The sequence below is a fragment of the Borostomias antarcticus genome (assembly GCF_949987555.1).
Source record: "Borostomias antarcticus genome assembly, chromosome: 5".
NCBI lineage: Eukaryota > Metazoa > Chordata > Actinopteri > Stomiiformes > Stomiidae > Borostomias > Borostomias antarcticus.
In genome coordinates this window covers 2,354,069-2,379,692 of record NC_140238.1, presented here as the reverse complement: position 1 = coordinate 2,379,692, position 25,624 = coordinate 2,354,069, and the positions used below count along the sequence as shown (strand labels likewise).

Genomic DNA, 25,624 nt, shown 5'->3' with positions numbered 1-25,624 from the left:
GGACAGAGTGTGGATGTCTGCTATAACCGGCGCTGTCAGGCCAGTGAGTCTAAGCAGCCAACTCAAAATGATTAAGATGATATTCATTACATATTCTGATGTTTCCGTTTGGTTAGCAAATCCCTAAAATTCTTGGCAGTGTGCTCGAGCACTTGAGCACAAATTCAGAGGCCAGAGTAGCGTCTCATTTGATGTGGGACAGGCTTGGAGCCCAACCCTGACATGGAGCCCAACCCTGACACGGAGCCCGACCCTGACACGGTCTTTGTGATGGCAGACGGATGTCTATGACTATTTACTCAACTGGCAACCAAGGCTCTTGAAATAGCCAACGACTTTAACCGAATCATCCAAGAGATGCCCATTTCAGATGTTGCTGTCTTTATGGGACTTGTCCATTAATAACATATTTACGGGATTGCCCAAACAGAGGTGCAGAAAATGAAATACAGCTACTGTATCAAATGTGGCAGTTTAATGGCAGTCATCTGGTTTGTGTCTGCTATCATAATTGTACATTTTGTGTATTTTAGAGCGACAATAAGTCCATCAGGAACCCTTGATGTAGAATAGGCAAAATATAAATGTGAGAAATTTGACATACTGTAAGTTTGATAACCATATTTTTTATTTTCAAGCTGTTTTTCTGGTTACATTGTCCTCTGCATTGCAATGCTCATATCCTAAAACAAAATTAATTTCATAAAACCAAACTTGCCCTTGATATTCTGCTTTAATAAGGTTGGAATAGTATGCAGACAAACATTAAACATTTTAAAACGTCATGCCTAATCGCCTGCCTTTGTAAATTTCAAACATATAAAACTCTTAATCACTTACAGTACTGTATAAATATAAACAGCTTTAGTACAAACCTTTATTCATTTTCTCACTTAACTAATATCATGTGTGATTTAAAATCCCCACTTCCATCTTTTGAATGTTCATATTTCATAGCTACAATAAATCTGTCAAATGTTCAGTGAAGCTGGTTAAACTAAACTGGACAGGGATTATTTTGGGGGCCAGTTTTTTAGCAGAGTGCCTATAAGGGCCTCTGCGGTGCTGTACCTTTTTGATCATGGCATTTATTCCTCTCTGGTTTTCACGCTCTTTTCATCCACCTCTTCAATTTTCTCCCCGTCGTCTCGTCCGTCTTCGTCTGCTTCGCTAAATCAGAAAGGTCTGGTTAGAAAATGTCTATATTTTTGTAATTACATCAAACTTTTGCTTGGCTTTAGTATTTGTCTCTTCTCTGCACCAAAGACTTTATGGCAGTCTCAGATCATTATGTAACGTTACACTGTATATATGACTTAACCGCGGGGTGTCCTTGGCTTTTTAAAGACAGTGCTATTCATAATTTAACTGCAGGGCCCTTGCATATGGTATAACTGAGCCGTATGTTGAGGAAAACACATTGCCCTGTGCACTTCTTCTCCTCGTTCATACCTGGCCTGGAGGTCACTCTCAATGCTTTGGTCATCAGCATCATCATCCTTGTCAGATATGGATACTGATGTCACTCCAACCTCATCTCTCTTTGTTTGGATAAAAAGTTCAGTCAGGCCGGCCTCCGTGAGCTTGTTCCTGAATGTGCGTTCTGCTTCGGCCTTGGCGGTTCTCTGAAAAGATAACAGACATAAAGGAACGACACAGATGTTTGTTGGTTTGTTTGTTTGTTTGTTTGTTTAGCTGCGACCAGCAGCTCTATAGCTCGTTCTGACGGTTGGTCGGTCGGTTGTTTGGTCGGTCTGTCCACAAAAACAGTACAGTAAGATACATAAGTGTTTCACTACGTTGTGTTGGGCATTATATCCTTGTGTATTATAGGCTACTATCAGTAATTGCTGTATTCAATTTGTCAGAGAGCTAAAGATAATGGGATTCAGGTGACTTGTGAAATGTCCCACTCACCTGGAGGCCCAGATAGCAAGCGGATCTGGGCCATATACAGGCCAGATCTGGCCCTTGTGGCTTAGTTCCTGCCCAGATATGGCCCAGAATCATTACACATCCGCTTGCTATCTGGAGGGTCGTTTATTTGGTTGGCTTCTACACCAAATCATACACACCTGATCTCTTCCTAGAGCAAGAAGCGCCTTATTTCTCTGACCATGACGTATTATTTGTTTTTGAAAAAAAAAAAAAAAATGAATTTTTGATGTGTCTGGAAGGTTATCATAACATGTATGTGAGGTTGTGAGTGAATGCGTGTACATATGGATGCATGAACGTGCGTGGTCGCAGCCAAGGTTATAATAGTTTTGCTCTTTTCATTAGTTTTTATTTTTATATCGTTTTAACTTTTTGTTTTCAATTTCAGTTTAGTTTTAATACGTTTAAAGCAGGTTTGCTAGTTTAGTTTTTGAAAATGCTTAGTTTTAGGCTTATGTACTGTATGCAAAAAGACTAAAACTAAGGAGGTTTTCTCTATAATTGTAGTTTATTTTAGTTAGTTATCATTTTTTTTGTAAAGCTTAGGTTTTATTTTCATTTCAGTTAACAAAAATGTTTTTTCCCACCTAGTTTTCTTTTTTGGTTAGTTTTCGTTAATTATAATAGCCTTGGTCGCAGCTATTGCAAATTTGCACTTGTTTTCTTTTTGCTTGCAGGTCATCATTGCAAATTAGAATTCGTTTTTAATGATCTACCTGTATAAATAAAGGTAAATACAATGTGTCAATTAGACAAAACTGACTTTCAGTTTTACCTGAGTCACCTGTTCAAACAGGTAAGGACGACCAGTGACTCGTGCCTTCATGTCTTGCAGCTCCCTCTTATACTCTCTGGTCCTCTGCTGGTCAGCCTCCCTGCACATGAAAGAAATGAACGTAAATCAACCAAAATCCTGCGCTGTCATTTTATAAAATCGTTGATTTAAAGATTCGCTGGCAGATACCGACCTGTGCTGCTTCAGCTTCTCATGGTACACCTCTTTCAGGCTGCTGTGTGGGTCCAGAACCTTTGCACGGATGACAACCGCCTTCTTCAAGGCCTGAGACCTCATCCCGTGCCTCCTCATCCATTCTGCGCTCTCCTGCCTCTGGCTCTCGTTTCTCTCCATCGACGTTCTGCTCGACGGGAGAGAACCGAGGTCAACGCTGAGACAGACGTTCCTGACTGAGGATCCACTAGTCTCAACGCCAGACCCATGAGAGTTCTTTCGCTGATACGCTACGTAATCTACGCTGCTACGTTACTGCACGCTGCAGATCTCTCTATGGGTCTGGGACGCTTCATGCAAAAATCTGGGGCTCAAATCCTGGCAATTCATTGGTTTCGCAGGAATCCCTGCGACACCAATCAGTAACGACTTTCGCGATCAGGCGCTCCCACCCATAGATATGCCCCGCCCATCTAACCTGGGCTAGCGTCTCTGATTAGCTGCTACGACCTGTCACTCTTTCAGTTTTGACCCGTCGATACGCCCTCAGAACACCAGCTTGGGCGGCGAAGTGGCACAGACTCTATTGTGTAGTATGAGGAGCGCAGCCATTAAACCTAATGTTTGAGTCTGGAGAGAGACTAAGGGTTCAAAGGTTATTTTAACTTGTTCATATCGTTACTCTCTCACCTAATAGCCGTGCAGCGCTTTCTGGCCGCGTCTGTGATGTATGTGGGGAGAGTGTCAGAGGACAGGGCTGTTAGACCACCAGTCGAATTGCTTCTCTTTAAACAGGAGCTGAATGTGGGTTCCTGAAGAGAAACATGCGAACATACTACCAGTGACAAAAGGGACAAAAATCAACGTTAAACGTTAAAAATAATAGAACAAAACACGACAAATCATATATGGTAAAAGAGAATAGAAAGTAAGAGAAAGTAAAAGCTGAAGGCTGCCTCCCCATGTCTCCTGGTCCTGGCTCCCCATGTCTCCTGGTCCTGTCTCCCCATGTCTCCTGGTCCTGTCTCCCCATGTCTCCTGGTCCTGTCTCCCCATGTCTCCTGGTCCTGTCTCCCCATGTCTCCTGGTCCTGTCTCCCCATGTCTCCTGGTCCTCTCTCCCCATGTCTCCTGGTCCTGTCTCCCCATGTCTCTTGGTCCTGTCTCCCCATGTCTCCTGGTCCTGCCTCCCCATGTCTCTTGGTCCTGTCTCCCCATGTCTCCTGGTCCTGTCTCCCCAGGTCTCCTGGTCCTGTCTCCTCATGTCTCCTGGTCCTGTCTCCCCATGCCCCTCCTTGTCATACTTCACTATCGGCATACCTGTGCGTTTTCGGGGCCGCTCCTGCTGGGTCGTGGGGGCAGGGTGGACGTCCGCAGGCAGAAGGGCTGGCACCTGGTCACATCTTTCCTCTCCGCCTTCCTCAGGGCCTCCCTCTGGAAGGCCTTGTGCAGCTGGTCGAAATCCGGGACCTGGGAGATGATCCTGGGCTGGAAGGTGGGCTTCACGTCCAGGTAGGCCAGGATGTTCTTCCTGGGGCGCTGGGCGCTGTGAGGGTCAGGGCCGACAGGGCCGGGCTGGGTCTCTATAGGGGCCCTGGAGTTCCTCAGCGTCTCCTGGGCCCTCGCCTGGATACGGATCTTCCTGCTCAGCTCCTCAGCTACAAAACAGAGATAATTCAGCGCCCCGAAAAGTGATTACAAAAAGGTTATTATAAAGAAGAACAGTACTAACTAAGCAGTGACTACAGATGAAAACTAGCCTTCTTGGCTAATTCTGGTACATTTGTTAATATACACTGTCCCTACCAAATAAACAAATAAACAAACAGTACACAGGCCCCAGGCCATGACTTCAGGAAATATGTGGGCAAAAATCTACACACCTTTTAAACGCTCAGATATGGCAGGGTCCTTTATTGATTTGGGTATGGGTGTCCTTACGTTGCCAGCCTTGGCTTTTTGCGTCTGTGTGACCGCGCTTAACGTCTGTATCAACTTCTCCCTCTTCCTCTCGTCCCTCTCCAGGAAGCTAAAGGGCTTCTGAGTGGAGAGCAGGAAGTCCCTCCTCTGCTCATGACCCTGCTTCCTGTCCCGATCCCTCCCGTCCACCATCTCCTGGTAGAGGGGCAGGGACACGTGACCGGGCGCGGGGACGGCGCGGAACTTCCTCTGACACTCGGCCTCCTCTTCCTCCTCTTTGCTCAGTCGAACGGCCTCTGCTCCTGTGAGGCCTCGGTGTGGTCCCGCGTGGGTCACTGTGGAGGTCCGGCTGACATGCCGGGGGACGGCCGGGGTGGACGTCAGGGCTGTAGACGCCGCGACGGGCCTCTCTGTCCGTCTGACCAGGTGTGAGGTCCTGGTGATCGACCCCTTACTTGAAGTCAGGTCAGACATGGAGCTGGTTCTCCTCAGTCCGGCACGTCTTGAAAGATACAGCAAAAATAAACGCTACACAGTTGTGGTAATACATTCGAAAATATAAAAGCTGATTTGAGATTAAGAAAAATTCTGACCAACATACAAGTGAATAGTTTCGGTTTACCTGGCGTCGTAGTTGAAAAACAGCTCCAGCTGTCTGTCAGCACTAGACCTGCCGTCCACGTGAGCAGACAGAAGGGAGTTCTGCTGAATCCTCTTCTCCAGGCCCTCTCTCTGCCTCCTCTCCGTCGCCAGCAGCTGCTGCCGGTGGGCCTCCTTCAGGCCCTGCAGACGACGCTGGAGCTGCTGCTCCGATCGCTGGCCTTCCTCCAGGAACGCCTGCAGGTCTGCCATGTTTCTCTGCTCCTGCATGCTACTGTAGCAATATGCCCTCAACCCAACCCTCCACACCACACACACACACACACACACACACACACACACACACACACACACACACACACACACACACACACACACACACAGTAAACACCTAAGAAAAGTGATCAAAAAGGACAGAGACATGTATTGTTCAAGTTAACCTCCTAAGCAGGGGTGAAAATTAACTTTTTGGCTCACGGTGAGTCACCTGCCAAGGGGACTGTAGATGAAAAAATCTACCGGCCAAGTATCTATTTTTTCAGATAGCCTTCCCAAATCTAGTCGCCAATTGGAAATTGTACCTGCATTTGGCCGGTGGCAGGTGTTCATTTTCAGCCCTGCTCCTAAGGATTGCAGTATGCAGATTATGGTGCTGACGTCACCATTCTGATCGATGATGAGGAGAATTCTAACACCGCCCGGGCAAGGGTTACCATGGTAACCAAACATCTCCTACCCTCAAACATTGAGAAAATTGCGAATCCAGGGCAACTAAATACGTTTTTGATCCTAATATAAGACAAAATTATACTTCAGTCAATGTTACAAAACAAAACATGTTGTAAAACAAGTGAATATTGAGAAAGAAATTAGATGCACGCGACATACTGTACCTATAGAGAGGCACGAGATGAGAGCGTCCTCAAAATAACTTAAAATTGAAATAGAGAAACGCTCTAATTATGAGATTATGCAGAATACATCCTACTTCTCCATTAGGACTATTTGTGATCACAACAGTACATGCTGACAGCTATCCGAAGTGAAAGTACAGTACCGAAGCATACCTTCCTCTGATTGGCCGATCAGGACAGGAAGAACCTCCCTCCAGAATCGTGACGCGTTACATAAACATGGCTGAATGATAGAATGTGTGTAGGCTGCGATTATAGGACATATTCAAGGGGAAACGTCTTTTAAGTTGGATTTGTTTTAGGGATAGACGAATCCCATTCTGCGTCTTAAAATGCATTGCTTCAGTAAAACGCCACTGGTTTTGAATGCGATTGGCTGGCGATGTATTTCTGCAAATAACCTGACAGCTAGAGTCATTGTCCGGGGACTTGCGTGCGCTCAGCATGGAGAGCAGTCCAGCGAGCTGTACGATGTGATTATATCCGGAGGGGGGATGGTTGGGACCGCTATGGCATGCTCTCTAGGTGAGTTATTATACCCTCCCATATTGCCTGTGTGACAATCCATCCCTCGCTTGTGCTTTCCTTCAATGTGAGCCTGTGAATCTCCATCTAGCTCCAGTCGCTGGCCCAGTCTCCGCCCCTTAAGGAGCCATCAGAATGACAACAACATCCTCAGCTTGAAGTTGCAATTGTGGCCTTACTGCTAATTTACAGTTGTGTACCCTTAGACATAGTTCTGTGTTACTTGAGTTGCTAAGCACGTTGTAATTAACCGAGGCATGCGTCCGCAGCAGGCAGATATTTCATTTATTTTTTTCTCTGACACCAATGATGATGCCTAAATGGTACAAACACGTACCACACACACCACATTACACCGAGCTGAGGATACTAAACTGTTAAACTGCATTTCTCTGCACAACTCACCCCCTAAATATACAACCAGTAGGCCTGTGGTTGGTACTGTGCGTAGTAATCTGTTTTCTTGGATGCTCATTACTTTTGACAGGCATGGATCCCATTCTGGAAGGGAAGAAGATTCTGCTGCTTGAAGCTGGCAACAAGAAAGTGATGGACACGATCCCCGAGGCCTACAGTACCAGAGTCAGCTCCATCAGCCCTGGATCTGCCACCCTGCTCAGTGGTACACACACACACACACACACACACACACACACACACTGGTACTACACACTACTCAGTGCCATGTCACCAAATGTGAGAACCGTAACTCTCAGATGATCACAATGGCCCAAAATGCATAGCAACACTACAAAGGCTGTCAACCATCCAGTAAAGAAATGTTGTTCAGAGATACAGCCTGGTAGTTTGTTTTTGTATTACAGGATGGCCAATGGTCATTTTGTCCAGTCCAGTTGGGGGCACCTTGGAAAGGGCATTCTGTCCAGTCAGTGCCTGGGAGAAAAGCTCTTGTTGTAGTCATCAGACACCTGCCTGTGATTAAGCCTGTTTGTGGGATGGCTGCACCGATTCTAAGAAGTTCACATGAAGCAGGTCAGGTCTGGGGTCCTTAGCAGTCTAGTCTCAGACGCTTAGCGGGGATCATATCTGCCTGCTGTAATTGATGTGACCCTACACTGATCATATCTCCTGTGCGTGACCTGCTGACCTCACGGATATGAAGTGACATGGACATCCAATGGCCAAAATTCCATGGCCATTTCAAGTGACAAAGATTGAAATAAACTCATTTAATTTAAATTTAATTCAATTTATTAAAGCGTGGTATGTGGTTTACCATAGATATTATGTGCATTGTACGGATCCATACATGAAATACTGACTGATTCAATTTGACTCAGTTCTATTCTGAGGATTGAAAGTAAAGTGTTGTGTGCTCCGTGCAGGTATCGGAGCGTGGGAAAACATAAAGGCCATGAGATGCAAGCCGTATCAGAAGATGCAGGTACAGTATGTCCCTCGACAGGTACAGTAGGTCCCTCGACAAAAGGCAAAAGAGCTGTGCGCACATCCAACCTTAGTAGGCCAGCTGCTGGATCTTAGGCAAGGCAAGGCAAGTTTATTTACATAGCACATTTCAGCCACAGGGCAATTCAAGGTGCTTTACATGAGATATTAAAAGCATTAAAACAAAAAGCAAGACATTATAGACATTTAAAACAAAAGGCAGGACAAATTAAAAGCATTAAAACAAAAAGCAAGTCATTATAGACATTTAAACAAAAAGCAGGACAAATAGAATACAGGAATAAAAGTTACAGTGCAGTATACTGATAAACATAGCTCCTCTTAGAAAGCAGTGGCAAAAAGAAAAGTCTTCAGGCTTGTTTTAAAAGAACCAAGAGTTGCAGCAGACCTGCAGTTTTCTGGAAGTTTGTTCCAGATATGTGGAGCATAAAAACTGAATGCTGCTTCTCCATGTTTTGTTTTAACTCTGGGGACAGAAAGCAGACCTGTGCCAGACGACCTGAGGGGTCTGGATGGTTCATAGCATATGAGCAGATCAGAAATATATTTTGGCCCTAGACCATTCAGTGCTTTATAAACCAACAGCAGTATTTTAAAGTCATCTTAGAGTGCATACGTGAGGAGAGAGGAGAGATCTGCACATTGATATCTCCCGGTTCTCTTCATTGAAAATACGCAACGTTTCGACCCTTAGGTCTTCATCAGGAAACTTCCGGAAGTTCCCTGATGAAGACCTAAGCCCATATTTTCAATAATGTTTACCGGGAGATATCGGTGTGCAGATCTTTCTTCTCTCCTCACAGTATGTCCCTCGACCACCTCTTTGCCACAGGCCTGGAAGGTTCATCCCTCGTCTTTGTTGTCGTTTATTTATAGATTGTTAAACGTACCGCCGGCGCCCTGCTCTTATGCTCATTCCCCCGTCCATAAGAAACTTGCCTGTGCAATTAAGGAGCAGGAGATCTTTCCCCCTCCATTTTGCGTCCACTCAATCATCTCCTTCAGCGAGGGTGCTGTACAATGCCATCTCCCTGGGGCATGTAATTGTTCACAAGGAAAGGCGAAACCCAGCGGCGGTTTAAAACACACATTTTGCTCATTCCTCTGTGCAATTTATACATCCTCAGGCCAAGCGAATGCCGGGCCACCGCAAACCCCAAAGGACACGAGGTACATTTAAAAAGAGGACCAACTCCTCTGGGGGAAGTTGGACTTCTCTTCGGGCCACATTGGCAAAGTGTGCAGTCATCAAGATCGTCCCTCCATTAAAAATAATAATGAGTAAATCCTCACAACGTTTTAAGATCATCCGTTGAGTCAACTAATTGTGAAGATTCATGTGAAAAAACGGGCAGTGCGTGAAAAATGAGGAGAGAGCCGTTCCCAGCGGCAACGTGACCCCGTTTTACTGCCTCGGGGCCCTCCTGTAAGATGTGGTCAGTTTGTACCAAACTCTGGGTTTCTCTCCTACCCAAGGATGTCATCATGAAATGCCGTCTGGTGATTATGGTGATGGACCTATCCCATAATACCTTCACTGCCGCTGCCGCCACTTTTTGCGCTTGTTTGTTTGCTGTTGTATCTGAGGGGTGGCGGCGGGTCGACCAAAATAAGATCCCTTCCTCTCAACTAAAAAACTCGCCCGCTTAATTACCCTCTCGCAGAGCGAGTGGACGGGGTTTGCAGTCCTGCGTGAGGAGATGGAGATTTTAGCCAGAAAGGTTTCCCCATGAGTCACTAACGGGACATTCTTGACCATTCTGTCCCCACATCTTGGGTCGCAGCTGGGGATGGAAAGATAAATACTCGTTTCGGATAGCTTAGGAGCAGGATATTTTCATCTTGCAAGGGCAATAAGAACATAGCAACAACACACATTCTTTATCAACAGCAGAGGTATCTTTTTCTTCGATGTAAAAAGCCCCTTTGGGTTTCTTGGGTTTGGTTCTCCCAAGCCGACCACTTATCACAAATTGCAACCCCGCCACCATTAGTGGTTTTTGTTAGGGCATAACCCACGGCTTTGAGGGCACGTTGGAAGAAAATCAATGTGCGATACTGGTTTACTTTTGAATGATAAGGTTTGTCGCTCTAGTAATAAGCCGACGGTCCTAAACCGGCACTGCCACTTTCACCCGCCTCGTTTTAAACTCAAATGACAGGCCTCGCGTTAATGTCTGAGAAACAGTCGGTCTGTGTGCCTGTTTCATCCCGTCAACGACATCACTTTTCATATACGCGAGTAAATATTTACTCGCTCAGTAATGTTCACAAATTTATATTATTGGGTCCCGTCACAAAAAAATCAGGCAATAAATCCACCTCCCATCCATCACTCCTGGCCAAGTAAGCATGCTCTCTAAGTCAACCGTGGAACCAGAAGGGTGTTGTTGACCTTCCTAGATCTTGGTGTGGTGCGCGATGGAAGCTGTGCCAGGCACCGGCTGCAGCTGAACCACTTTGATGTGTTCAGTTCAATGAGACTGTTCTTCTTTGGCATGCTATATATAGGGCAAGGGGGGTACATTTAAGGATAGAGTTGTAGACCGCTGGGATGATTGCTCTCTCATTTAGGTTTGGGATGCCTGCTCGGATGCCCTGATTACTTTCGATAAGGAGAACCTGCAGGACGAGATGGCATACATCGTGGAGAACGACATCATTGTGGCCGCGCTCACAAAACAGCTGGATATTTTGCCGGGTAAGAACACAGCGCTGCAGCTAGGATTTGCGAACCCCCCATATGCCAGAGAGGATCTGACTTTGCGCTGTAAGACTTCCTGATTGCGTCGTACATCCTGTTAATGGCCGCCGGCCTGGCAGCTAATACCGCCACATCCGCTCCACCATGTCTCTCTTTGTTTATTTGTCCTTTTCCCAGCGTCTGTTTTTAAAAACCAGCTCAGCTCTTGGAGCCATCCATGTTTTCGCTGCTATTTCAATCAAATGCCGCCACTTTTCCTACAGAGCGGGTTTGAGAGCGCCAGAGCGCCGGTGCCATGTGAAGACACGTGCAGCGGGCCGCTGACCTACTTAAGACCAGCATGTGCTCCGGGCCCCTGCCACCTCCAAAGTGCTGAGGGTGTATAATGTTGTATTGTAGTTGAAATTGGACGGGGGTTTTGTGAGGTCCACAAATGAAGACTTAGCTCTGCCATTTGTCGGACTGTAAAAAAAGGGATATTTATAAAAAGGGCTTTTCAACATTTTACATTTAACAACAGATCTGTGGTCGCTACACGTTTGGTCTCATGTGCATGACGTTTTGTCCTCTGCTTTCCTTTTTCACGTTCTGTTTTTCTCCGTTTGGCCGTGGTGTTCCTCCACTTTTGAGGCAGCGCATGAAAAGCGTGCGCCAGGCCAGCTGGTTTTACGCTCCGATCGTTGCAAGCCAATATTTCTCGCTAGTGTTCAGTAACATGTAGTCGATCTGGGGACGGGAACGGTTCCAAGTCCGCAACAGCAAGCGCAATTCCACATCCTTTCATGTTCGGGGTGACCGGCGACTGATATTCCAATAACAGAGGAGGTTTCAGTTCAAACCCAGCATGTTGGCAGCAAGCGCAGAGCATGGCATGGTTTGCTTGTAGATAAACATTATTAGTAGTCAATGCAGTGTGGCAAGCCAAGCCCATTAAGAAGATTGTCACTGTGAGCTTCTGCAGATGGACTCTGCCAGAGAGGAAAACCAGTGATTTTACAAGATGGTTTGTAGATCTTCCACAGACTCAGTAACAGCCAATCATACCACTTTTTCTTTACTTTTTGGAGGGAATAAGTAGCAAGACCTTGATTAATGTGACCAAGTGCCTCGGAGAAGACATACAGTTGGGCTGCTGATTCCTCGTCTAAAGAGAACATGGGTTCCACTTGGCCTCGGAACAACCCGTTGCAAAACTCCCTGCTTTTCTTATGACCTGCTCTGTCTCTTTCTCTTCCTGATCAGAGAACGTGAAGGTCTGTTACAGAACCAAAGTGGTTAAGTACTCTTGGCCCAAGTCCCACCAGGTCGCTGAGGTCATCCCCTGGGTCCAGGTCACGCTGGCCGACGGACAGACGCTTCAAACCAAACTACTGGTTAGGCATTCTAAACGCTAACTTTTCTGTGATAGGTGACGAAGAGTTTACCGTTACTTTTTTTTGTGTTGGGGGGGTCAAAGTTGCTGTCATGGAGTTTTTACCCCCGTTCTCAGCGTTGGTGTTCTCTTTTTCAGATCGGGGCGGACGGGCCCAATTCCATGGTGCGGCGGGAGACGGGCATACCTACGGTCAGGTGGAACTACGACCAGTCCGCCGTGGTGGCCGTGCTGCACCTGTCTGAGGTACGCCACCATCCCCGAGCCGCCTCCTCAAAACACACCCACACCACAATACCACAGCGCCACCGCCTTGAAGACCAATCTTCTGCCTCGCGCCACTTTGACCGAACATCTGGATTCATTGGCGTCTATTCATTTTCAGCCCACAGAGAATATCGTCGCATGGCAAAGGTTTCTGCCGACAGGACCCATCGCGATGCTACCGGTAGGTTTTACTCACTGGCAACCAACCGCTGGGCTTCTAATGACATGCGAGGCCCACGAGGGATACTGAGCTATCTCTGTTCCTGGCTACAGCTGTCGGACACAGAGAGTTCTCTGGTGTGGTCCACCAGTCACCACCACGCCGAAGAGCTTCTGGAACTGGACGAGGAGAGCTTTGTAGACGCCATCAACTCAGCCTTCGTAAGTCTCAACTCTGACCCCACCTCTCCCAAAAACAGATCAGCAGAGAAAAATATACTGTATGTATTCTCTCAGTATTCTTGAACAAGTAGTCAAAAAGAAATGACTAAGCAAGGGGCGATACGTTTCAGACGCGTATTATATGAATGCATTGATGTGGATATTATGAATTGAGATGCTTTTATTCCAGATCCTCATTGCCCTTCCCAGTGGTGTTCCCTGGCCTCAACTTCATGCCTTTGCACCTTACGTCTTTGTCTTGAGAGAGAGGCCATTTTCCCAAGCTGGCTATTTTTACTGGGTCTGTTGATGGGGTCACCACAGTTGAGTCATGCTTGGTTTCAGGCCTGGTTTGCTAATTAAACCCGTGGTCAGCCATTACTGCATGGAATGTTTTTTTTTTCTTTTTTCAAACAAAGCTAATTCAACTGCAGGGCATGGCCAGCGTCTTCTTTTAATTAGCCAGACTCCTGTGGAGACGCCAAACCATTTTCTCGGGGAGGAAAAGCACACTCCCTCTGCCTCTCAGCTGAAGCTTGCGTCTTCGTCAGCTCATCTCTTCGTGACCTCAACTTCTGGTCTCAATTCCTAATCTCTCCGCTCCTTCTACCACTCCCTGTCTTTCTCTCTCTCTTTCTCTCTCCCTCTGCCCCTCTCCTGGCTGTCTGCGTGTCCCCTCAGTGGAGTAACGAGAGCCAGTCGGAGCTGGTGGAGACGGCCGGCTCTCTGTTCCGCAGCGCCCTGTCGGTCCTCATGCCGTCGGCGGGCTCGGCGCGCCAGCTGCCCCCCAGCGTGGCCGGGATCGGCCCGAAGAGCCGGGTCCTGTTCCCCCTGGGCATGGGCCACGCGTCAGAGTACATCCGGCACCGCGTGGCTCTCATCGGGTGAGTTGCTGACTACGGCGGGCCCCGCGGTTCTACTGGGCCCCCGTCGGGCCCTGCCGGGACCACCCAGGCGCCTATCCGATCGTATTACCCCAGAGTTAGAAGACATCCAGATAAAACCTGTCAACCTGATTGTGACTGGGTTTGATTCGTTTGATTGTTAATTCAATGAACACGAAACATGATAAGACAACTTTCCAGTAATCTGTAATGTTCAGTTCCCAATACTGTATCCACATTTTTTATGTAATATCCGCCAATTGCATTTTTCCCAGTAGCGTTTGTGCTTCACTCTAAATGTCTATTTCAAGTTATTTCACAGGAATTCTTGCTTTGATTCTGAACCCTGTGAGGTAGATGACTACCTGTATTTATATATTTTCGGGGGCTCTGTTTGTCTTCACAGGGATGCAGCCCACCGCGTCCACCCTCTTGCCGGCCAGGGCGCCAACCTGGGCTTCGGGGATGTGGCCTGCCTCACGCAGGTCCTGAGCCAGGCGGCCTTTAACGGGAAGGACATCGGTCAGTGGGAGCCCTAAACGGACGCAGTGGTTTCCCATAAGCTCTTTTCCAGAGCCCTTCAGGCTTCCCTCCTAAGTTTATTTCATGTTTTCCTGCCAGTTCTGCCAAGAACTGCATGTACAGTACATTGCTTTTCATATAAATGGAAATCCTGTTCGATGAATGTATATTACATTTTTTTAAACTTTGTTGACGCGCCTGTTTTGAAGTTAAAATAGCTCCTACAGTGTGTATTCACTTAATGCAGAAAGCACATGAGAAATGTACACAGGCCTCGAGCATCGGACGGTGTTCTGGTCCTTAACCCTGGACCTTAACCCTGGGCCTTAACCCTGGACCTTAACCCTGGTCCTTAACCCTGGGCCTTAACCCTGGGCCTTTGAACCTCTACTGCCTTTCAGGAGCCATGCAGCATCTGCTGGAGTACGAGACCGAACGCCAGCGTCACAACTTGCCCATGATGGCCGCCATCGACCTCATGAAGCGCCTGTACTCCACCAACTCCGTTCCCGCCGTTCTCCTGCGCACCTTCGGCCTTCAAGCCACCAATATGCTGCCACCTATCAAAGTAAGTCCTCAACCGGGTCCTCTCTCAAAGGCCCCGAGGCCTACGGTAGATCTCCGAAGAGGCCCCGCCCCCTCGGTCGCTCCGCACCTGTCAGAGGAGGAGCCATCTCCACGAGGGCTCAACCACCTATCAGCAGTAAGCCCCGCCTTCGCCTGTGACTCCAACCCCACGCCACCCTCTCATCTGACTACATGGCCTTTTGCTTCAATACCTATAATTTACATGGTCGTGAACCTACTACTACGCCGGCTAAGTTTAGCCCCAAATTTAGTGTTACCGAAAGTGTGTGGGTGGAGCCCAGGCCGGTCCCAGGGCAGCGTTCAGCGGTGTTGGCCTGTGTTTTCACACCCCTTTTATTACAGACCACTCATGTGAAATGGCTTTATTCCCTGCTAAGTGATTCAGACCAGAGCAACCGTAACTGGTTGTAAAGGCATTTCTCTCTCTAGGGCCCCTAGGTCTCTTTGACATTTTTCCATATTGAAGGTTAATGCCAGGCTCACACTACAGGATATTTAAAATCCTAACCAATTTCGAAATCGGGTTACATCACGCACATTAGGAGAATCTTAACAGATATTCTTCTTGCGCATCTCAAACAAGCACACACAGCAAGATTTGAAAATAACGGCTCAGCACACACTACAGGATCTTATCGTGCCCGAGGGAGCAACGAACCACTGGTCTCGCCGTCTCACTTGTAAAGTCGGGACGTAATAATCTTAAATATCAAACATGTTTGATATTATCGGGGCGGCCCCGATGGGTCTGCGAGCCGATCGGGAGGTGTAAGATTTGATCTGTAAACCCCTCACATTACAAGATCATCTGGGCCGATCATCAGCCCCGACCAACGTTCCAGACCAGATTTCTCCTCCGATTGTCGGGAGGGGTGAATCGGGGATAAATCGGCCCAAAAATCCTGTAGTCTGAGCCTGGCATTAGCGTTTCCCACTTTGCACGTGGCGTATAGAGGTTCATAGCGCCACTAACGAAGACGGGAAAGATGTGCTCATCAGGCATTAGTCACCCAGCTTTTGACGTTTTGTTTGGCTAAACGATTGATGGCTGGTTATCCTCGTTGATGAGCGTTCAGTACGTTGATGTTGGTCTCTTGTCTTTACAGGAGCAGATCATGGCGTTTGCAAGCAAGTGATACGCCGGTTATGCACTGGCTGTTTGATGTGACAACCGAATGTAAAAGTGTAAATTAATAAAGTTATATTTTAATCTCAGTTCTAACTTGAAATTGAATATTTATTAATTTGTGTATAACACTTCGTCGTGAGAGGACACGGTTGTCTAAAACAAAGAGTTTCACCAACTGTCACTTTTTATATTTTATTGAAACATACATGTACAGTATAACTTGAATACATGCATTTCACTCACACAAGTGTCTCATAAAATATTGGCATAAACATTTGTCATTCATAATCCAGTTTAACTGATAACGTAGAAATGTTTTGTGGACAGCAGCATAAAGTTATAATTAGCAAAGTCAAAGCAGTTACTGGCTGGAAAGTACTTTGTCTATACAAGTTTACATTGTGGTATTATATACAGCAGTAGTTATTGAACATAGTGTATTGATAAGATGCATTGCTTGAGCAGATACAGAAAAGTCAATGATGTAAAATCAGCATGTATCATCAGGTATTTAAATATTTGTACAAAAAGAGTTCACAAAAAGCAATGACAGACAGTACTGAGCATTGTTTGTGTCTTGCACCAAGAGCTTGACAAATAAACTATTCTTATCTAAACTAATACATAGTCTCTATATTGTTCTAAGTAACTATTTGGTGAACTTTGGCTTGAGCTAATTATTTACAGGACCTTGATAACTGCTTCCTTCACCGTCCATGTTGACAGTGACTGTTGGAATAGGGCATTATGATACCTAGTGCTCCACTGTAGACAACACAAACAACGCAGGAGTTCCCAGTCACTCACTCATATTCAGCTGGAGGTTATATTACACTAGACTAGAGTTAGCCTCTAGGTCCTATTACGCTAGCCTAGAGTTAGCCTCTAGGTTGTAGTACGCTAGCCTAGAGTTAGCCTCTAGGTAGTATTACACTAGCCTAGAGTTAGCCTCTAGGTCGTCTTACGCTAGCCTAGAGTTAGCCTCTAGGTAGTTTTACACTAGCCTAGAGTTAGCCTCTAGGCCTGGACTTTCAAACACAGGCATTAACTTCATACACACAAAAGAATTTGTATACCAAACGCAAAACTAGTTCCATGAGGAAGTGAACTCCCCTTCGCTCTGCTCCCCTTGCCCCTTGGCTAATTCATCGCCTCCCTCAGAACATTGAATATGTACAACTCTGTGGACGACATCAAAGCATTATAAACTCATCGCTACAGTATCTGCAATTAAAGTGTTATGTGCAAAGTATGAGGGGGAAGTATTTTGGGATGTAGTCGGTCTTTCCTGTCAGCCATAAGAACTTCTTAATTCTTATTCTTCCCTGTTCTACAGTATGATGTATTGTTAAACAGCTGTATATTAATATGGAACCATGTTTCCAGTTAGAATGAGTTGCAGGCATTCAGAGCTAAAATGGAGAGCATCGCTCCTGCAACTCCTCTTTTCAAATATTACACTCTACTGTACAGTGCATACCAGGACCACAGTAAGCACCAATGTTCTCTCAATACCTTGACTCGTCGCGTTGCCTCTAGCTATTCTACACACTCCAAAGGCAACCAAATAAGACAGCACTTCAGGTCAGACACCTCTAAGGAAGCAAAAATGTAAACGCTTTGCTTTACAAAAATAAAGTCAACTCACTAATTATGGGCTAAACATACAGTAGAAATAGCTGGCCTTCCTTATAAAAATATAGTGATTTCTCTTGTCAACAGTTCTTGGCGTCTTTGCAGGGTGCCGAGGAGGGAGGGTTTGGCGTGGCCGGGCTGGGTGTGTCGCTGAGGTGGGTGGGGGGTGGGGCGGAGCTGGAAGCCTCGTGGTGGTGACGGGCAGCCCCTCTCAGTGCCGGGGGGGGGGAGGAACAGGTAGCCGGCCGCCCTTAGTGGATGTTGAGGTTGCGGAAGTGGTCGAATGTGGCCCCCAGAGCCCAGCTCGTCTCAACGTTGTTCACCTTCTTGGTGAGCTGTGGACCAGAGTGGAGGAAGACGTTGCCATCAAACCAAACGACAACATTTGTAACTTGAGCGATCGTACAGAATCTTCTTTCAACAGTAGATCATTGTTAATCGCATCGTTCTTGATTCACTGTGGCTAGTCAATTCAAGTCAAACTTGCTGTACAGTGGGCTTAGTGTAACATGGACTATTTGATTGGTCCATGTGACCGGCCTGGCTCCTCCCTGTGTCCCTTCTGACCAATGGCTCTATTTGATTGGTCCATGTGACCGGCCTGGCTCCTCCCAGTGTCCCTTCTGACCAATGGCTCACCTGCAGCACCGTGTTGTCCTTGAAGCCGAATCCCTCTTTGAGCAGGCAGGTGATGTAAGTCATGTCCATGCAGAGGAAGGGGCTGATGGGCCGGTACTTGGTCATCTTGTTGCACACTGAAAACACAACAGGTCCGAGACCAGGCGTGAGACATGCGGGAGAAATATCAACACGACTGCTTCACACGCCACTGACAGAAAGCAGGAAAGCGAGCAAAGCCCGAACGCAGACGCCCGGCCTTGCGTCGCCGAGGACGGACGAACGGACGGAACACGTTTTTCTAGCCCGCGTGCGACGTGATTTAATGACTGTGGTGTTCTCGCGCCCCGGGATGCCTGTTGTGTGTTTCGCCGGGGTAATCGGAAGGGTGTGAGAACGCACGCCGGAGGGGTCAGCGTCAGGGCAAGCGGCGGCGCGGCGGTGGCCAAGCAGACGTGTAAACAGTGTCCCGCCCCCGGACGGCGGCGTGTGGCTGTCAGAGAGGCAGAGAGATCTGCTGCCAGCCCCCCCCCTCGGCCAAAGCTTGTTCCTCGAGACCACGTGACAATGTTCTCCCGACACAAACAGGCTTACACAACACACCCCGATCATTCCTGGTAGCTATAAAACTGACGCTACATGGACACATTTACGATACAACATACCCCACTGGAGGTGATGTATCAGTCATGAGCCAAGGGTCATTGACATGTTACTGTAGGGTTAGTGTCAGTAAATGTCTATATGTGCATAGAGTATTGTGTTATGAGACCATGAGTGAATCTGATTGGGTCAATGGATGGGCAAAGCCACTGAACCAGAGTAAGTTACAGATGTGCCAAGATACTTGGGCACAAACATGGTGCTCTGTTTGAAGAGTTAGAACATCATGTGTTTTACAGGGAGGTGTTATGGTTGTGGGGAAGATTTTGGGAAGCCTGTGAGATTGCAAAAACAAGCAGCAAGACTTAGGTGTTTATCTCATGGGCTCTGTATCAAGTAAAGGCAGAAAAAAAAGTGATGCTTACCTTCCTTAGCTCTCTTCTTGAAATCCTTGACTTCTACGACACCACCTCGACTGCCATCTGTAAGATATTTTAAAAAGATGAAAGAATTTCTGAGCTACAGTTGCCATTCGATCCAGTGATGGTTGTTGATTCAATTTCAACCATCAAACTTGGCACTAGCAGGACTATTCCCAGAGCCAGCTCTGCTCTGTGTCCACTCACCGATGAGGCCGGACTCCATAGCTCTGTCATAGTAGTAAGAGAAGGCGTAGAAGATGCTGCTGCCCTTCACCTCAAACGGCTGGTGGACGATGCCTTTGATCACCTTCATCACTTCGTAGTAGCACAGCTTGTACCCGGCGTAGCCTGCAGGCAGAGGAAGCGGGAGACCCAGGGGTTGTCAGCTGACCGTACCGAGGTCGGCGGGTTCGTCAGCCCACTTCCTTCACTGAGTTCTAAATCCGCATCCGCAAACAATGGGTTTACAAGCGAGGTTCACACAGGACTCATATAGCCGCAGGCGTTGCAGGGCGGACTGCCCCAGGAAGGAAGGGCTGGAGCCCGAGGATGAGGTCGGCCTGGGACCTGGGGCCTGGGGCCTCGTCGGAGCTCACGAGAGAAACCTCCGGAGGGGCCGCTCTCACGGCGCAGCACCCAAGGGTGGATCTGCTCGGGTCGCTCGGAGAAACCATGTGCTGACAAGAGCAGCACTTAGCGCAGCCATGCTAGGGTGTCTATTTTTACCACATAATTGCGAGCGGTCAAGATCAAGCCACTCGTTACCCCGAAAAATAACAGCTCTGGGACAAACCAGTATCTTTTGGCTACATGACTGTGGTTTGGGAGTGTTGAATTATTTGTGGAGTTAACTGACAGTTTTGCTTGCATTTAAATACACGGTACGCTGGCATTATAATTGTTCATAAGCCGTGAGTGCAGAGAAAGAATGACAGAACCTGCGTCGCGCGTCGCAATCACCGTCACAGCGGCTCTGAGAGACGTTCTCGGGCTTTACGCTGAGCTGCCGCACTCGAGACGCGTCAGCCAATGAATGGAGTGATTACTGGTTCTGAGGATTAAGGTTGCACGCAGACATGAGTCCTTACCATCTGGAATTCCGCTAACTTTGTAGGTGATTCCCCCAAAGGTCACATCCTCTCTGAACTTTTTGGGTAGGCAGGAGCTGGTGAACACCTTCCAGTCTAGGCCTGGAAAAGTTCAAACAAATCCAATAAAACAGTAAAGCGTTTAAGTTAAACACTGAGTCGCTTAATAATGTATACTGTGAATCTTGAGTTTGAAAGCGAATACACAGTTAAAGCAAAATAAAGAACTACTGTAGGTGAATACTGTACGCTACCATCAGCTCCCAGTGCCCCGAGAGTTGCCAATCTTGCCGCAAAGAGTCCATTTCCAAGGTAGCTGAGTGAAGACAGTATCATATAAATGGCAATGTATATGTTGCTCTTCAAGCCATATGAGTGATTGCAATGCAGTGCCAATGTAGACAACATGTCCATGGCAAGACACACATGATGCTACTCCTATGTTTGGTCACGTACCTGTGAGTGTAAAGCTGATAGGTGTTGTTGAACATGTTGAATCTGGCAATGTAACTAGGTGGGGCGGAGAAAATCGTTTTCTGTGGGGACCAGAGATAGTTGTTTAGATGCATGTAATTAGTGAGAGCTATCACTATTTCTGCAGAGACTTTACAACAACAACAACAACAACAACAACAACGACAACAACAACAACGACGACAACTGTGGAGCTATGCATTTTGCGAAGATTACCTTTGATTTGGGGAGGAAAGTGATCTGGGTAGATCCTCCGCCCAAGTCCAGGATACCCACTGTTTTTCTACTCTTGGCGTACAGGTGGCCTAAACCAAACAAGATGGAAAAACAATCATGGACTGAGTGAAAATAGCAAACTTTACACAGGACACCATCCATCATCATCTTTGTAAACAGAAAGTGACACACTGTACATTAACCAGACACTACATTTAGAGCTTATTCATTTTCCAACCGCCCGCTGAGGACAGACTGGCCTTCTGACAGGTGTCCCTGTAAGCGTGCTGGCCTCGTCTGTCGCCACAGAGGGGTAAAATAAATCTCATGTTCGGTTCTTACGATAAGGGTCTTGTAAATAAATCATCTCCTACTGCGCCATCACAGTGTCAAATGTGAGAGAATACTGCGTCTCATTGGGACCAGATGGTGACTAGTGACTCATGTTGGGAGTGTCAGACAGGAAACAGGAGGGTTTCACTGCCGGAGCCTCGGTGTGCGGTGAAGACCGCAGAGATGACTCCCCTGACCGCTAACACCGCCGTAGCAAAACATGCCTCACCTGTCAGAAAGTTCACCGTCACCCAGGCCAGGATTCCTACAGGAGAGACAGGAGGTGAGAAAAAAGTCTGAGAACAACTTTCACTTTGAACCAAATCATGTGCAGTTGGAGATGGTAGTTGAACTTGTTGCGGGATGAAACCGACCAATTCTGCCTTGAGGAAAGTTCGGGCCTAACACACTAGACAGAACTACTACATGGCAGTTGAAGAGATTAGGGATAATGCTCTACTTTTCATTCAGAGCGTGGCAATCAGATTAACAATGTGTGTCACCTCTGAAAGGTCCCAGACTAACCCAGGTAATTACTGCAGCTTCAGATGTCACATAGCCTAATGGCTCTCGTAAACAGAGGATAATGAATAGGACATCTGACGAAACATGAGTTTCTAAGGCTGTCTTAATGAGGAGTGGAGGATTACTCATTACTCATACTATTAATATTGGGCGTGGGAAGGCAATCCAGACAAGGTTATTTAACTGTCTCATTGAGGTAGCAACTGGGCTCTTGTAAAATACGTTTAATAAGGACTATGTTGGTTGACACAGCTTCAGTCTCACCCACAATGAGCACCTGCCCGGTGTCACGCTGCACCTCAACCCTCAGCTGATCTAACCAGCGTCTACAGCCCAAAAAAAGAGAGAGATGTTTCTAACACACACTTGTAACTTCGAGACGACATACCTTCATTTGTTCCATTCATTATGGAAACACTGTCGCTTGGTACAAAGAAGGGGGACTCGTCAAAGACTTCCCGTACCTGAGGAGACAATTTGCAAAAGCCACTCAACCAGCAGCCCAGAACAACAGAGCATCAGTCGCCTTTGGATAACCTCCATTTTTTTTCAGACTCAGCAGACAGACAGAGACAGCTCTGTCTCAGAGTGACAGAACTCTAAACCACAATGGTTGGAGTGGTAGCGCCACACATTTAATAATTCAAATGACATGTTCCGTCGTTCCAGACAACCCCAGAACAGCTGTTTTTTGCGCAGTGATAGCCGCCATGTGGGTAGACTTTCCCTCCTTTTTTTTTTTTTTTGCAGGGACACTTGTAAGCACTTAGCGGTTTGACGTCCCCATCCGCGGTGGGACGGCCCACGAGCGTGCCAAGCCGTCTGAGGGCGCGAGACGGGGGGAAGAGAAAACGTGCCTCACCTCTTTCAGCAGCGCGTTGGCCTTCTCCACAGGCAGGAGGCGGAGTCCCGCCGTGGCTTTCAGGACCACCGGGGTCTGCTTCCACTCGGACTCTGGCACCGTCTTCTTGGCGATCTTCAGCAGCTGCCTGATAGTGTTGCCACCCTGAACAAGACAACCACACGTCAGTAACTGAGCAGTGTTGTCCGCACGCACAGGCCAGCTGTCAACACCACAGCAAACACCACACTGGCTGATTTAGAGACTTTAAAGCTGAATGGAACACATTTCTACCACATACATGTATTTAATTGACTAGAAGATCTATCATCCACACGTGTTTTCCACATCTTCGGCTTTTAAACTCGGCAACCATAGACAGTTTACATCAGCAGTAGTGATAGCATCAGCAAACCGTCTGTCGTGTAATTATGTGGTCTAAAATGCACATCTTAGGAAAATTACAGTGTTTTGCAGACTGCGGATAATGTTGGACAACCCCCCTTACTCAGGCTTCATCAGGAATAATGAGATAATAACACACATACCTCCTCCGGGTTGTCTTTATACGCAGACAGACCTGGTTTTACTGCGTGGTACATTTCATTGTCCAGAACCGGCAATTCAACTACATCGAGAGAGAGAGAGAGAGAGTGGGTGTGTGTGAATGAATGATGCAACAGACAGCAATGAAACAATTGAGCTTGTACAATTGTTATGTCTGTCCTGTCTTTGCCATGAATTGCAGTCTCAGCACTGGAACAGTTATAGCATAACCAATCAGCGCTGGACAGAATAGAAAACAACGCAGACCATTTCAACTTTGTGTTAGAGAGTTCATATATGAGTCACACGGATGAATAACGGTTACAACTCTGCTACTTTTGGATGCTTCCTTGCCCGGGCTGTCTCCCTGACAGCACATGTTTATCTTTACACCACAGAGCGAATGACCCAGCAGCAAACATCGTGGGAGACAGCAGAGAGTGTGAACTCCTATTGGCTCCCGCGACTGCAGGGGACTGGGGGAGGCAGAGCGAGAAAGAGAAAGAGAGAAAGAAAGAGAGAGAGAGAGAGAGAGAGAGAGAGAGAGAGACAGAAAAACACTCACCTGGATCTTTCTGGATAAACTTGTAGATGTGGATCCGGGTGCCGGTGCTACCGGCATCGAACATGACCCCATGGAAAACACGGCTCATGCTGACAGGGTGGCGGTCCTCGGGGTGGACCTCCTCAGGGTCCACACGGTGGGGGACCTCGGGGTAGACCTCCTCGGGGTCCACATGGTGGGGGACCTCGGGGTAGACCTCCTCAGGGTCCACATGGTGGGGGACCTCGGGAGCCAAGTACGTGATCTCAGGTACCAGGTGGGGGACCTCCGGAGCCGGGTGGGTGATCTCCGGAGCCGGGTAGGTGATTTCAGGAACGGGATAAGACACCTCGGGGACAGAGTGCGAGACCTCAGGCAGGAGGTTCTCTGTGTTGGCCGCGTGCTCGCGGGCGCGGTGGTGGTGGTGGTGGTGGAGGCGGTGGTGGCGATAGTAGGTTGCCTCCGCTTGGAAGTTTCCAGCCAGAAGCCACACGGACATTACAGTCAGGAGCAACATGTGCAGAGCCATCGTTTCACACCCGCAAAAGTGACTGCAGAGAGACCGCGGCGTTCGTTCTCAGAGGCTGTCAGGGATGCTGGTGTTGGAGTGAGTCGTTCTGAGGGGAAGAGTCTGTTGAGGCACCGGCCGGCTGAGGTGATGAGAGGCAACCAGAGAGGCAGAGACAGGATTCAGGACTGTCCGCTCATGTGTTTACAGTATATAAAGACATAAGGGCTTGGCCGGGGGCCACACCAACTGAAGCCATCGACCAATCCTGTGGCGTTCCCTCTCAGTTCCTTGAAGAGTCCCCCCTTCTGACAGTGCTGGATACTGAATACCTGCTTACCAACAGCAGTTTTTTTTTTTTTTTCAAGAAGCTTAATCTGGCAACCGTTTTTTTTTCTTCTTCTTCTGCCTCTACGTCTTTAGTGGGTGAAGTGGAGTCACGAGTCCCCCTAAAAGAAGAAAGAAAGGGAATATTTCAAGGCTTCAAACTGAGTGGTTCACAGAAACATTTTTTAAAATACATTTAATTGGTGTATTTAATTAAGACTTACAGGCAAACTTGCCTGTACAAGTATTTCCCTTTTTGATTTTCACAAGAGTGCATAACTTAATCGAATTAATTTGTCCTTTTTTCTAAATAAGCAGTGAGTAACACGCTTGCTATTTATGACTAGATGGTTTGCTAATGTCACGCTTAAGTTGCGTGTATAGAAACAACCAGATAATTACTGTTTTGAAAGAAAAAAATGTTCATAATTTCATAAAGGCTCAAAATGTATTTCTCAATACTTAGTTTTCAGAAAGGCATTTTAGTAAAGTAGCCATTAACTAATCTACTGTGGGACGCTGTGGTAAGGATATAAAACAGCTGTGTAATTATTAAAATAAGAAAAGCCCAACAAAATGTTGAAATTCACACTGACATTCTGAGTCATGGCAGGATGCAAGATATATTTTGCATCGCTACTGTACCTGACACTCCACTGAAACAGCTGGACTAACGAGTTACAGGTCTGAATGCACACCGCTGCCCATCACAGGCTGTCCTCATTGCATACTACAACCATGACGTGTGTGTGTGTGAGTGTGTGTGTGTGTGTGTGTGTGTGTGTGTGTGTGTGTGTGTGTGTGTGTGTGTGAATTACCACATT

The 25,624-nt window shown here is 47.2% G+C and overlaps 3 protein-coding genes across 3 annotated transcripts in view; 1 reads left to right on the top strand and 2 right to left on the bottom strand.

Annotated features, from left to right (window-relative positions):
- The window catches only part of fam161b (FAM161 centrosomal protein B), a gene marked incomplete at both ends in the record, with an annotated part of 7,349 nt that extends 1,673 nt beyond the window's left edge, over nucleotides 1–5,676 (bottom strand). The window contains 7 exons of the mRNA XM_084438353.1: nucleotides 1,453–1,625; nucleotides 2,714–2,813; nucleotides 2,907–3,074; nucleotides 3,578–3,699; nucleotides 4,207–4,544; nucleotides 4,770–5,308; nucleotides 5,429–5,676. Of these exons, the coding sequence (XP_084294479.1) occupies nucleotides 1,453–1,625; nucleotides 2,714–2,813; nucleotides 2,907–3,074; nucleotides 3,578–3,699; nucleotides 4,207–4,544; nucleotides 4,770–5,308; nucleotides 5,429–5,676 (1,688 nt within the window). The remainder of the gene's footprint in view (nucleotides 1–1,452; nucleotides 1,626–2,713; nucleotides 2,814–2,906; nucleotides 3,075–3,577; nucleotides 3,700–4,206; nucleotides 4,545–4,769; nucleotides 5,309–5,428) is intronic.
- Nucleotides 5,677–6,563: 887 nt separating this feature from the next.
- coq6 (coenzyme Q6 monooxygenase) lies at nucleotides 6,564–16,206 on the top strand. Its single transcript, XM_084437827.1, has 12 exons — nucleotides 6,564–6,845; nucleotides 7,333–7,467; nucleotides 8,192–8,250; nucleotides 10,848–10,974; nucleotides 12,220–12,350; nucleotides 12,488–12,595; nucleotides 12,735–12,797; nucleotides 12,890–12,997; nucleotides 13,679–13,881; nucleotides 14,288–14,403; nucleotides 14,805–14,971; nucleotides 16,098–16,206. The coding sequence occupies exons 1-12, from the start codon at nucleotides 6,653–6,655 to the stop codon at nucleotides 16,125–16,127; spliced, it is 1,440 nt and encodes a 479-aa protein (XP_084293953.1). The 5' UTR covers nucleotides 6,564–6,652; the 3' UTR covers nucleotides 16,128–16,206.
- Nucleotides 16,207–18,006: 1,800 nt separating this feature from the next.
- Nucleotides 18,007–24,494, bottom strand: entpd5a (ectonucleoside triphosphate diphosphohydrolase 5a; the record flags this gene model as incomplete). The annotated part of the gene is made up of 13 exons (XM_084438352.1): nucleotides 18,007–18,090; nucleotides 18,395–18,510; nucleotides 19,402–19,458; nucleotides 19,603–19,746; nucleotides 20,487–20,588; nucleotides 20,741–20,802; nucleotides 20,943–21,022; nucleotides 21,177–21,265; nucleotides 21,739–21,774; nucleotides 22,423–22,498; nucleotides 22,897–23,040; nucleotides 23,424–23,503; nucleotides 23,987–24,494. The coding sequence occupies 13 exons, from the start codon at nucleotides 24,492–24,494 to the stop codon at nucleotides 18,007–18,009; spliced, it is 1,578 nt and encodes a 525-aa protein (XP_084294478.1).
- Between the last annotated feature and the right edge of the window lie 1,130 nt (nucleotides 24,495–25,624).

Bases quoted from the DNA above. Each gene is read 5' to 3' on its own strand.
- coq6 (XM_084437827.1), top strand. From the start codon at position 6,653: ATGCATTGCTTCAGTAAAACGCCACTGGTTTTGAATGCGATTGGCTGG. The intron at 12,998-13,678 runs GTAAGTCTCAAC...GTGTCCCCTCAG, and splicing joins ACGCCATCAACTCAGCCTTC to TGGAGTAACGAGAGCCAGTC. The intron at 13,882-14,287 runs GTGAGTTGCTGA...TTGTCTTCACAG, and splicing joins CACCGCGTGGCTCTCATCGG to GGATGCAGCCCACCGCGTCC.